At 41.6% G+C, this 13,112-nt stretch overlaps 1 protein-coding gene across 1 annotated transcript; it reads left to right on the forward strand.

Annotated features, from left to right (window-relative positions):
- The first annotated feature begins 2,017 nt into the window (after positions 1 to 2,017).
- Positions 2,018 to 10,878, forward strand: LOC138897651 (uncharacterized). Its single transcript, XM_070183649.1, has 5 exons — positions 2,018 to 2,192; positions 8,547 to 8,642; positions 9,049 to 9,350; positions 9,674 to 10,045; positions 10,531 to 10,878. The coding sequence occupies exons 1-5, from the start codon at positions 2,018 to 2,020 to the stop codon at positions 10,876 to 10,878; spliced, it is 1,293 nt and encodes a 430-aa protein (XP_070039750.1).
- The last annotated feature ends 2,234 nt before the right edge of the window (positions 10,879 to 13,112 follow it).

The raw sequence follows: 13,112 nt of genomic DNA on the forward strand, positions 1-13,112 counted from the left end.
CCATGTCTTGCATATTTACTTTGGGACTACGAGGCGGTACCTCGGGAGATCCCTATGTCTTGTATATTTACTTTTGGGACTACGAGGCGGTACCTCGGGAGATCCCTTGTTGAGCATTTACTTTTGGGACTACGAAAAGGTATCTCGGGAGTGCCCTTTGTTGACATCTCTTTCTTATGGGGTTGCACAAGGTTTCTGTCGTGCTATTGTTATTATTGATATTTGCACATGCGGCGTGACAAGGTAGGATACATATATGTGGGTTGCGCATGTGGCAAGACAAGGTGTGAACATAATGCACGTGTGGCGAGATAAGGCGGGCATTTACTTTACTATTGCACATGTGGCGAGACAGGGTGGGGTATGTCAGGGATTGATTTGTGATGGCCTGGGGGCATTCTTGTTTTTGTTATTTGTGTAGTGGTACACTTATCTGTGTGAGCTTTATCTTCTGAAAGTTGTGAGAAAATATTCTACATGTTGTCCGTTATTTTCCTTATGCTCACTAGCTGGTATGAACTTTGTTAGGACACTTGCACAAGCATACACGTAGTTAAGCACTCTTATCAGATAAGAGGTTTCCTTGATATTATTGAGTATAGATGCACACCCTTTCTTACTTGCCTTCTATATGAGAATCGCTCTATTTGGCACGCGAGTTGTCAGTGCAGTTATGATGTGTAATGAGGGCACAGGATGCCAATTGATAGGGTTCAGGTATTGAGGCCCGTGAGTTGTGATTTGTCCGAGGTTCCGTACCTCATGGAGTTTATTGAGAAAAACTCGGTGTGAAAGTTGTCGTATTGTTGAGTTGCTACTTGTCCTTTCTTTATCTGTCATTATCGGACTTAGGCTGTATTTCCATTCATTCTTCTATGTCATTATTATGGTGTTCCGCTAATAGTTATTGTTTTTCTTCCTTATTGCAATTACCGTATTAATTTCCACTTCGCGTAGTCTTTAAATAGATATCATACTCTGTTGTTTCTATACTTGTACTTGTTCAGGTTATTTAGTCCAGTAGGTGTCTTGACTAAACCTCGTCACTATTCCACTGAGGTTAGTCTTGATACTTAATAGGTACTGCAGTGGTGTACTCATACTACACTTCTACACATTTTGTGCAGATCCAGGCATTTTCGAAGTCAGTTAGTCATTAGCTAGTTGTGCGGATTGTTGCTGTGGAGACTCAAGGTAAACCTGTTGCTGCATTCGCAGGCTTCGGAGTCACCTTCTGATTTGTATTCACACTGTTTCTTTATTTCAAACTGTTGTATTTAGAAAATTGTAACAAACTCTGCAGAGCTTATGAGTTGCACTACCGGTTTTGGGAATTTTAAATTTTATAGAGATTTCTATTTCAAAAGTTGTTAGATGTTATTTATTATTGTTGTTATTCAGTAAACGTTTAGCTTACCTAGTTCCTAAGACTAGGTGCCATCACGATATCCAACGGAGGGGAAATTGGGTGGTGACAATTTGGTATCAGAGCTCTAGGTTCATAGGTGCTACGAGTCATAAGCGAGTTTAGTAGAGTCTTGTGGATCGGTATGGAGACGTTTGTACTTATCTTCGAGAGGCTACAGAACTATTAGGACAGTTTCACTTCCTTCATTCCTATCGTGTGAGTTCATTGATCTCGAAATTGAACTTTTATCATTCCATTCTCTCACAGATGGTGAGGACACGAGCTGCAGTTAGAGATGACGTTACCTCCGGAGCAGATGTCGCTAGGGGCAGAGGCCGACGAGGAGAACGTGCCGCAGCTAGGGCACCTACCAAAGCAGCAGTTGAGGAGCCGCCAGTAGTTCAAGTTAAGGGGCAGGTACCGGAGGCGCCTGTTGTTACCCCCGGACTTCAGGAGACCTTAGCACAGTTCCTGAGCCTATTTGGTACATTGGCTCAGGCGGGGTTGATTCCGGTTGCACTAGCTATTTCACAGACATGGGAAGGAGCTCAAACTCCCACCGCCCACACTCTATAGCAATGGGTTCATATTGGTCATGTTCCAAGTGTCATGGCGATACAGCCTGTGGTCCCAGCTCAGCCCGTGGTTAGGGCAGCAGCATCTGAGGAAGAACAGCTTAGACTTGAGAGGTACAAGAAGTACCACCCTCCTACCTTATGTGGATTGACGACAGACGATGCACAGGGTTTCTTGGAGGAGTGTCACCGGATTTTCCGTACTATGGGTATTATGGAGACAAGCGGGGTTGCTTTTACTACGTTCCAGCTCAGGGGAACGACTTATTAGTGGTGGCGGGCGTATGAGTTGGGTAGCCCGGCTGAGTCAGCTTCACTTATATGGGTTCAGTTTTCAGAGATGTTCCTGAGAGAGTTTGTACCTCAATCCCTTCGAGATGCATAGCACGTGGAGTTTGAGCAGCTACGCTAGGGAACTATATCAGTGTCAGAGTATGCCATTGATTCAGTGATTTGGCTAGACATGTACCTCCTTTGGTCGCTACAGTTAGAGAGCGTGTCCGTAGATTCATTGAGGGGCTAAGACATGATATTCGATTCAGCATGGCCTGGAGTTAGAGTCTGATGTTTTGTTTCAGCAGGTAGTAGGGATCGCTCGCCGAGTAGAGGGCATGTGGGATCAGGAGAAAGGAGCCAGGCGAGGTCAGGAGAGAGAGGACAGGGAGGCGAGGAGGTCTCGTAGACCGGAGAGATCTACTGGTCCTTATTTTGGAGGCAGGGTACGACATGGTAGAGGTTTTGTAGGTCAGCCAGTTTATTTTTCACTTCAGGCTTCGCACAGTGTTTCAGGTGCTCATGGGTCTCAGAGTACCCGTACCGCACAGTTCTCACAGCCACATCAGCAGAGAGGTTACTTCGAGTGTGTAGATACCAGCCACAGGGTGAGAGATTGTCCTAGAATCCAGACAGGTGTGTCACAACGGAGTATTCAGGCAAGTAGAGGGCGCCCAAGAGGGGATGGCCCAGCTCGTTGATATGTTTCATATAGTAGGCTTGAGGCCACTGCGCCAGATGATGTCATACAGTTATGTTTTTGATTTGTCACAGAGGGGCACCATTCATATTTTGATTCGGTTCTGCTTATCGGGGCGAGTTCCCTTATTTGTTGTCCCACCTATGGGTGAGTTCATGACCTAGTATTATTTTTATGTGTTTGCCCCTGTTGGGAGATTCTATGAGTGATAGCCGTGTCTATCATTGTTTTAATTCATTATTAAAAGTTACGAGACTAGAAATGAATTCATGTTGTCTATTATGGCAGGTTTGATGTGATTCCTGAGTAATTTGGTTACGATTTATAATTTGATACTCTACCGGGGTGAGAGTTCAGTAAGTGTTGCGATTTTATTGGAAGAATTGAGTTAGTAGAAGATTTCAATTGGTATGGTGCGTATTCGGCTTGTAATTCAAAGTTGAGGGTGAGACCCTCGCGATTTCCATGTGATTTGATATGTTTGAGCCGGGCTGTATGCTGTGGTGGAAGTTATATCAGGATTAGATCCTTGTGATTTGCTCATATACCTTAATTTTTCCTTTTAAATTAATTTTTAGGATGGTACTCATAGAGAGTTATGCCTGTCGGGCATTGTTTGATATTTCTCTTATGTGTTTCTCTTTACACATTCAGTCATTTTTCGTTCTGTGCTTCTTGAGTTTTAGCTTGCGGGGTGTGTGCTCGGTGGTATTAGTTGTGACTTGTTGATCCGGGTGTATAGTTATGAGGTCTTTGTGTTACTTGCATCATTGTCAGCGTTGTGGAGGTTTGAAACGGGTTGCTAATGGATATGAGGCTAATTGTCGGTGCTGGTTTTGATTACGGGCAGCTATTGTGATCAGAAATGTTATTATGGGCCTATGTGTAGTGTGTCACGTTATGTGGTTGTACCTTGCGGGTGTAGGCATGAGTTGCCAAAGCTGGTTGAAACTGATACCGGGTATGGATTTAGAATCGGGTCTTTTGGAGATAAATGGAAGGTGAGAATCCTGACTCTAAGGCTTATCGGTGCTGGTAGAAAGGATAAATTACAGTCGAGATGGTGTCGTCAGGCTTATGTGGATTGGGGTGATGAGGGGTCACCCCACAAGTGTATGTTGAATATATGCTTTCAGTGATTTGAAGACTTCGAGGCGATTCTTGGCACGTTGAAGGACAAACGTTTGTTTAAGAGGGGAAGGATGTAACGACTCGGCCGGTCGTTTTGAGAATTTAAGTCTCGTTCGCGGCATAAGGCCCTGAGCAGATTCGTATAATATGTATTGACTTGCGTGCGTGGTTGAATTCAATTTCCAGATTATTCGGAGTAATTTGGGACACTTAGTCCCTAAAACGGAAGCTTAAGCCTTAGGATTTTGACCGTAGTCAAAATTGTGTAAAGATGACTCCGAAATAGAGTTTCGTCGGTTCCGTTAGCTGTGTTGGGTGAATTTGGACTTAGGACGTATCCGGACTATGAATTTGATGTTTGTAGCTGATTTAGGCTTGAAATGGCAAACTTCGAATTTTTGGAGATTTTGACCGGTAGTGGACTTTTTGATATCGGGGTCGGATTCTGATTCCGGATGTTGGAGTAGCTCCGCAATGTTAAATATGACGTTATTCCGAGTTGATTTGTTAGGTTTCGGTATCGGTTGTAGAAATTTGAAGTTTCAAGTTCATTAAGTTTGAATTTGAGGGTGATTTGTGTTTTTCGTGTTGTTTGTTGTGATTTGAGGGCTCGACTAAGTTCGTATGGTATTTTGGGACTTGTTGGTATGTTTGGTTGAGGTCCCGGGGGCCTTAGGTGAGTTTCGGATGCTTAACGGATCGAAACTTGGACTTCTGTAGTTGCTAAAGCTTTCAAGCTTCTAGTGTAATCGCACCTGCGGTGGGGTGGCCGTAGGTGCGGACTCGCATGTGCGGAAGGGAGCTAGCAGATGCGGACGTGGTCTGGGTGACCAGTGGCCGCAGGTGTGACAAAAGTGGCGCAGAAGCGGAGCCGCTCCAGCGGAGAAGTGATCGGAGAAGCGGAAGGCAAGCTAAGTGAGGATTCCACAGAAGCGGACAAGAATCTGCAGGTGTGGCCTTATGCTCGCAGAAGTGGACCAGAGGACTTAAGTCATTTCCACACCTGCGATGGAATTTCCGCAGGTGCGGCATCGCAAGTGCGACTCGAAGCCCGCAGAAGCAGAAATAGCTGGGAAGAAAAGGGCTAAGTACGAGGGTTGATTTCATTCTCCAATTTTGTACCTGGAAAGCTCGGATTGAGGCGAAATTTTGAGAGATTTTCAGAGGAAGCTTGTGGGTAACGATTCTTAACTCTTTTATGGCTATATCTCATTAATCTATAGATGAATTCATCATTTAATTAAGGAATTTGGTTGAGAAATTTGGGAAAAGGTTGGAAAGTTCTTCAAATAAATTTTTGAGTTTTGATTCGGATTTTGATATAGGATTTGGTTAATTTTGGTACGAGTGAACTCGTGGTTGATTGGGTGTTCGTATTTTGTGACTTTTACCCGATTCTGAGATGTGGGCCCAGGTCGACTTTTTGGGCCGAATTTTTGATTCTTTGCTAAAGTCATAGATTTATTATTTAAATTAGTTTCTCGTAATTTTATTCATGATATGTAATTGTGTTTGGCTAGATTTGGGCCATTCAGAATCGGATAATCGAGGGAAAGGTATTCTTACTGATTGATTGAGCTTGGTTCGAAGTAAGTATCTTGCCTAACTTCATGTGGGGGAACTACCCCTTAGGTTTTGAGTCTTCTATGCTAATTGTAGTCCGTGTACGCGAAGTGACGAGTATGTGCTCAGACTTATTTGTGGAAAGTTGTCCTTTTAGGGTTCTTAGGTCCTTGTATTCACTAATTATGCAGTTGTTATGTTATGAATACATCTCTTAATTACTAGTTTCACCTCTACCTGCTTTAATTAGAATTAATTACTTCATGATTCGCCCTTGATGCTTATTTGAGTCATATGTGCCTTAACTAAAATTGTTATCTCTTCTATTGCCATGTTATCTTTCCTCTAACTGCTTATCTTTATTTGAAGTTATAATTATCTCTTTTGTAATTGTTCATCCTTAATTGAGGCTATGATTATCTTTCTGCTGCTTATCCCGAATTGAATTTGTTGTATCTCTTTCTTAATTTGCCAAGCTTGAAAAGAAGTTAGATATCCTATATTTTAGTTGACTTGTCCTTATTTGGAATTATTCGCCTTGGGTTAGCTCCCTCGTTGTCGAACTGTACATCGTGGACCATTTTTGCACAATATTTCCTTTCTTGTTGAGTTGTTCTTATTATGACTAGCATTCTCTATTTTGGCCACTCCTTGTGAATTAATTCCTCAGTTCCTTTGAGTTCTAGAATTTTTGAGTTGATTTATTTGTCGTACCCTTGTATTAGTGTTATTGTTGTTGTTGTACTTGTTGTTCTTGCATATTTACTTTGTAACTACGAGGCGGTACCTCGGGAGATCCCTCTATCTTGCATATTTACTTTTGGTACTACGAGGCGGTATCTCGGGAGATCCCCTGTTGAGCACTTACTTTTGGGACTACGAAACGGTATCTCGGGAGTGCCCTTTGTCGATATCTCTTTGTTATGGGGTTGCACGAGGTTTCTGTCTTGCTATTGTTATTATTGATATTTTCACATGCAGCATGACAAGGCGGGATACATATATATGGGTTGCGCATGTGTCGAGACAAGGTGGGAACATTATTATGCACGTGTGGTGAGACAAGACGGGCATTTACTTTACTATTGCACACGTGGAGAGACAAGATGGGCTATATCAGGGATTGATTTGTGATGATTTATGATGGCCTGGGGGCATTCTTGTTGTTGATATTTGTGTAGTGGTACACTTATCTGTGTGAGCTTTATCTTGTGAAAGTTGTGAGAAAAGATTCTACGTTTTGTCTGTTCTTTTCCTTATGCTCACTAGCTGGTATGAACTATGTTACGACACTTGCATAAGTATACACGTAGTTAAGCACTCTTATCGGATAAGAGGTTTCCTTGATATTGTTGAGTATAGATGCACACCTTTGCTTACTTGCCTTCTATGTGAGAATGGCTCTATTTGGCATGCGAGTTGTCAATGTGGTTATGAGGTGTAACGAGGGCAGAGCATGCCAAGTGATAGGGTTCAGGTATTGAGGCCCGTGAGTTATGATTTGTCCGAGGTTCGGTATCTCGTGAAGTTTATTGACAAAAACCCGATGTGAAAGTAATCGTATTGTTGCTGCTAGTTGTCCTTTCTTTATCTGTGATTATCTGACTTAGGTTGTGTTTCCTTTCACTCTTCTATGTCATTATTATGGTGTTCCGCTGATAGTTGTTGTTTTCCTTCCTTATTGCAATTACCGTATTAGTTGCCACTTCGCGTAGTCTTTATGTAGATATTATACTCTGTTGTTTCTATACTTATACTTGTTCAGGTTATTTAGTCCAGTAGGTGTCTTGACTGTACCTCGTCACTACTCCACTAAGGTTAGTCTTGATACTTGTTGGATACCTCCGTGGTGTACTCATACTACACTTCTGCACATTTTGTGCAGATCCAGGCATTTTCGAAGTCAGTTGATCATTATCTAGTTGTGCGGATTGTTGCTGTGGAGACTCAAGGTAAACCTATTGTTGCGTTCGCAGGTTTCGGAGTCACCTTCTGATTTGTATTCACACTATTTACTTTATTTCAAACAGTTGTATTTAGAAAATTGTAACAAACTCTGTAGAGCTTAGGACTTGTACTACCGGTTTCGGAAATTATAAATTTTATAGAGATTTCTATTTCAAAAGTTGTTAGATGTTGTTTATTATTGTTGTTATTCAATAAATATTAGGCTTACCTAGTCCCTAAGACTAGGTGCCATCACAATACCAAACGGAGGAAAAATTGGGTCGTGACAAATTCCCTGTGTATTCATGCTTGTAGCCATTGATCATTTTACTTGCTTTCTACGTTAGGTTAGATTTTTACATTTAGATATAATTATTTTCTCAAAACTCTTTTTAAGTGTTTGGCTTAGCATAATAAGTGATAATTCTCTTACACGCCTAATCGCCTGCATATTGTTCTCTGTGGGATTCGACCCCGATTCATAGTTGGGTATATTATATTGTATGCGACCATATCCATTTACTTTTTAGTAGTGGATTGGATGTCATCATAAAGTACCCGGAGTGGCTAGCTAACGTAGTAGTAGTGCCTAAAAAGAATAACAAATTTAGGATGTGTGTAGATTATAAGAATTTAAATAAAGCGTGCCCCGAAGATTCTTTCTCATTGCCAAACATTAATCAAATAATTGACGCTATTGTCGGGCACGAGTTAATGAGTTTTCTTGATGCTTATTCCATGTATAATCAAATTAGGATGAACCCGGAATATCAAGAGAAGACTTCTTTCATCACAAACTTTGGCACATATTGCTATAATGTGATGCCTTTTGGGCTTAAACATGCCAGAGCCACTTATTAGAGGCTCGTTAATAAGATGGTTGAAAACTAGATAGGTAAAATGATGGATGTTTATATTGACGATTTGTCAGTTAAGTCTCTTAATGTAGGAGATCATCTAGAACATCCACAAGAGATGTTTGACATTCTCAGAAAGTACAACATGAAGCCCAACCCGCAGAAGTGTGCCTTCGGAGTGGGTTCCGGTAAGTTCCTAGATTTTTGGTCTCTCAAAGAGGAATCGAGGGAAACCCCGATAAAATCAAAGCCATCGAGGATATCCCGGACTAGCTGACAAGCGTGAAAGAAGTACAGAGGTTGACCGGTTGTTTGACGGCTCTAGGCAGATTCATCTCGAGGTCTTCGGAAAAGTGTCATCACTTCTTTTTGCTTTTGAAAATGAAGAACAACTTCGTATGGACTCCGAAATGCCAACAGGCACTAGAAGACATAAAAAGGTACCTGTCTAGCCCTACGTTGTTGTCAAAACCAGGAGAAGGGAGCAACTATTGATTTATCTAGCGGTCTCAGAATTAGTGGTAAGGGTTGTTTTGGTCCGGGAAGAAGAAGGTATGCAGTCTTCCGTTTATTACATTAGTAAAATATTATCAGGAGCAGAGACACGCTATCCGCACCTTGAAAGGTTGTCCTTAGCTCCCCTAGTTTCCTCTCGAAAGCTTAGGCCTTATTTTCAATGCTATCCAATAGCCATTGTGACAACATTTCTCTTAAGGAATGTCCTTCATAATCCTGAGTTATCGGGCCATTTGGCTAAATGGGTAGTCGAAGTCAATGAATTTGACATTACATACAAGCCCACGACAGCAATCAAGTCACAAGTTTTGACCGACTTTGTGGCCAATTTCAGTCCAAGATTAATGTCTTTAGCTGGTAAAGAAGCAGTGTTGGTATCGGTAACGGTATCGAGAGTTTAGACCTTGTTTATGGATGGGGCTTCCAACATAAAAGGGTCCTATCTCGTGATAGTATTAATCACTCTTTCGGGGGAAACCCTGATACAGGCCATTAGAACTGTGCCATTAACTAAAAATGAAGTCGAGTATGAAGCTTTGGTTGCCGGACTCAAACTAGATCGAGTACTAGGTTCCGAGGTTATCAAAATAAAATGCGACTCCCAGCTGGTGGTGAACCAAGTATACGGAATCTTCGACACCAAGGAGGAACACATGCACAATACTTGAACAATGTTAAGGTGCTACTCTCCCGGTTCAGATAGTGGTCAATCATCGACATTCCAAGGGAAGAAAATGTGGAGGCAGGCGCATTGGCTAATTTGGGTTCATCCACAGAGATAAAAGGATCTGATTTTGGTGCGTTCGTTCAATTACTGCATTCGATGTTGGATGTGGATGACTACTGTAAAATTAATTCAACCAACTTAATATGGGACTGGAGGAACGAGTTTATTGAATATCTAATACATTGTAAATTTCCCGAAGACGCAAAAGCATCCCGGGCACTACGGACCAAGGTGGCTCGTTACTCTCTTGCTGATGGACAATTATACAGGAGGTCATTCCAAGGACCATTGGCTCGGTGTCTAGGGGCCTCGGAGGCTGACTACGTGATGAGAGAAGTTCATGATGGGGTATGTAGGAACCATTCCGGTGCAGACTCATTGGTTCTCAAGTTAGTCAGAGCTGGCTACAATTGGCCCCAAATGGAGCAAGACGCGAAGACATTTATACAAAAGTGCGATAAATGTAATTGACATGCACAATTAGTGTATCAACCGGTGGAACTTTTGCATTCAGTGGTTTGGCCATGGCCATTCATGAAATGGAGGATGGGCATAGTCGATCCTTGCCACAGGAACATTGTAAGGTAAACTTTCTTTTGGTTTTAACTGATTATTTTACTAAATGTGTTGAAGTAGGTGCCTACCAAAAGATCGGAGAACGATAGGTGATCGATTTTATATGGGATCATATCGTCTGCCGATTTGGAATACCAAAGGATATTGCTTGTGAAAACGGGCCACATTTTATAGATTCTAAAGTCATGAAGTTTCTGGCAGGATTGAAGATCAAACGAATTACATCTTCTCTATACCACCCAACTTCTAATGGACAGGCGGAGTCGACCAACAAGGTAATTATTAAAGATCTTAAAAAGAAGTTAAAAGATGCTAAAGGCAAGTGGCCAGATGATCTACTGGGTGTGTTATGGGCATACCGGACCACGGCAAAGTCGAGAACGGGTGAAACTCCCTTTTCACTTATGTACGGTTCAGAGGCTTTGATGCCAGTGGAAGTGGGGGAACCGACTTTAAGGTTTTCCCGAGCAAACAAAGAGAAAAATAATGAAGCGTTTCTAGTTAAGCTAGATTTGCTGGAAGAGCATTGGGATCTGGAATATGTGAGGATGGTGGCACAAAATCAAAGTATGGAAAGATATTACAACCGCAAAGAAAATCTCTGATGTTTTAAAGTTAGGGATTTGGTTCTTAGGAAAGTCACTCAAAGCACTCGGAAAGTTAACGCTAGGAAGATGGGATCGACATGGGAAGGACCTTATCGAGTTTCAGCTATAACCGGTAAAGGTTCATACGAATTGGAAAATCAAGATGGAGTTAAATTGCCAAGCAACTAAAATGTGACTCTCCTCAAAAGGTATTACTGCTGAAGATCCTTGCTAATACTGAAAGTATGTGCTACACTTTTTTTTCCCTTCGACTAGTTTTATCCCAATTGGGTTTTTCGGGCAAGGTTTTTAATGAGGCAGCTATGTAAAGCATACTACGAAGGAAGGATCATCGACAAGCTGGTGAATCAACAACTGAAAGCTCTGTTGCCTTCACTTTAGTAAGAGTATAGACAACTCTGTGTGGATCAACTCGGATAGAAATCAACTTATGGATGGTTAAATAATCTTTGGCTCGTTAGCATAACTCATCGCCCAAGACTCTCATTGTTTCCATTGGCCTCTAGAAACCAATTATTTACCCATTCACAAGTTGTTTCCATTAGTGAGGAAGCAATGCAAAAGCACATTACCAAGGAAGGGTCATCAGTGAATGCACGACTTCCAGTGTTCGAATTCTGATACTTAGTATTCGAACACTGGAGGGAAATAATACATGACAAGGCACTAAAATTATTACGAAGATCGGGAACTGTAGGAACCGGTATCAATGCCTTATTAGGATCGGGGACTACATGATCAGCCCAGTGGAAACAAGTTTTACAAGTTAGCCACATGTATTTGCAGCTTTATTTACTTAAGCAAATGAATGTTTATGTAAATGTACTTTTAAAAAATAGAGGGAATAAATCAAAGTCCTTTTGTTTTTATCTTATTTCTTATCTGAATGATAAGTTAATTTATTTATCATTTGAGACTTAACAAAAACTTCAAATGCTTGTGCCGAAATGAACAGGAGATACCGTAAACATAAGGGCCTTCTCTTATGAAACTCTCATAGTAAAGAGTATATTCCGAAAGTGTTTATGCCCGGAATCAAAAGTTGCCGGATGTACAAAGATTCCTGAAGCTTTGTCAGTTAAGTGAAAAAGAATAGCTTTTGCACAATTCTTATGCAAAGAGTTTCTTTTGTTATTTAAAATACCAAACTTAGTAAAACGTTTTGGCATAATTACAAAAAGTAAAGAAATATATATATATATATATATATATCAGTTCTTGCTACCAGAACCCGAAGGGAGAGAAGAGTCTTTATTTTCACTATTGGGAGAAGGCTGTTCCGCTTCCGGTTCAAGGCCTTCATCTTCTTCGGTTTCTCCTTTGGTTCCCGAATACTCAGAGTTAGTATTCAAAGAATCAGAAGCAGGCCGATCAGGAAGGTTCTCACAAGCAGTTATCTCCAGTTCTCAGGCCTTAGTCTTGTAGTCTGGCTCAGAATTCTGCGATCTTCACTTGGAGCTTTTCATTTTCAGCTTTAACAATGCTCATTTTGGAATCAAGCTTAACGTTGGTAGACGAGTGAAGTTGATTCTTCTTCATGACTCTTTTGAGTCTTTCTTCCATCCTTGCTCTCCTCTCCTCGGTAGTGTTGGCCTCCTGGGTTTTGGAGCGCAAGTTAGCCTCCAAATTATTAACATGTTCCATGAAGGCGGACCCACGCTCGGCAGTAGTAGTTACAGTGTAATGGAGTTCGGCCCACATAGACTTTGCATCCTTGAGGCCTTCATGTAGTTGAGCGGCTTCCTGGTTCTGGACCATTCTATCTTGATCGGACTGCTGCAATCGGGCCTCAAGGTCATCAATTTGAGCGATTCTTGCCTCCAGCACCGGGAGGCGCTCGACAAGCTAATTACGGTCGGCTAAAATTTGATCTCGTTCTAAAGTAAGCTCTTGCTTGTCCAGAATCAACCTTGCAAGCCCTCGGAAGCAAGAAGGTTGTCCTGAAAAAGGTCAGATCTGGAGTTATTAGTGCAAAGTATAAGTTGAAAGAAGATATAAGGAAGTTAGATTGTTACCTATGCCGAGCAGTGCATGTTGTTGTTTACCAAACACTCACCGGAGAGAGAATCTATTTTTCTCCAATCTCTCGTTGAGGCCAACGGCTTCAGATAATTGGAAAGCTCTGTCGACTTGGAAAGTACATGGTAATTATTTGAAACCATGAGGGTGACACTTAGTTTTCCACTAAGGTTGTGAGTGGGTAACGGGAAAATGTTCCCTATATTCCTATG

Source organism: Nicotiana tomentosiformis, chromosome 8 (assembly GCF_000390325.3).
Source record: "Nicotiana tomentosiformis chromosome 8, ASM39032v3, whole genome shotgun sequence".
Lineage (NCBI taxonomy): Eukaryota > Viridiplantae > Streptophyta > Magnoliopsida > Solanales > Solanaceae > Nicotiana > Nicotiana tomentosiformis.

What these genes read in the sequence shown, in the direction of transcription:
- LOC138897651 (XM_070183649.1), top strand. Translation starts at nt 2,018, where the DNA reads ATGGCGATACAGCCTGTGGTCCCAGCTCAGCCCGTGGTTAGGGCAGCA. An exon ending in CCGGATTTTCCGTACTATGG is followed by an intron (nt 2,193 to 8,546) that starts GTATTATGGAGA and finishes CTCTTAATGTAG; the next exon opens with GAGATCATCTAGAACATCCA. An exon ending in TGCCTTCGGAGTGGGTTCCG is followed by an intron (nt 8,643 to 9,048) that starts GTAAGTTCCTAG and finishes AAATATTATCAG; the next exon opens with GAGCAGAGACACGCTATCCG.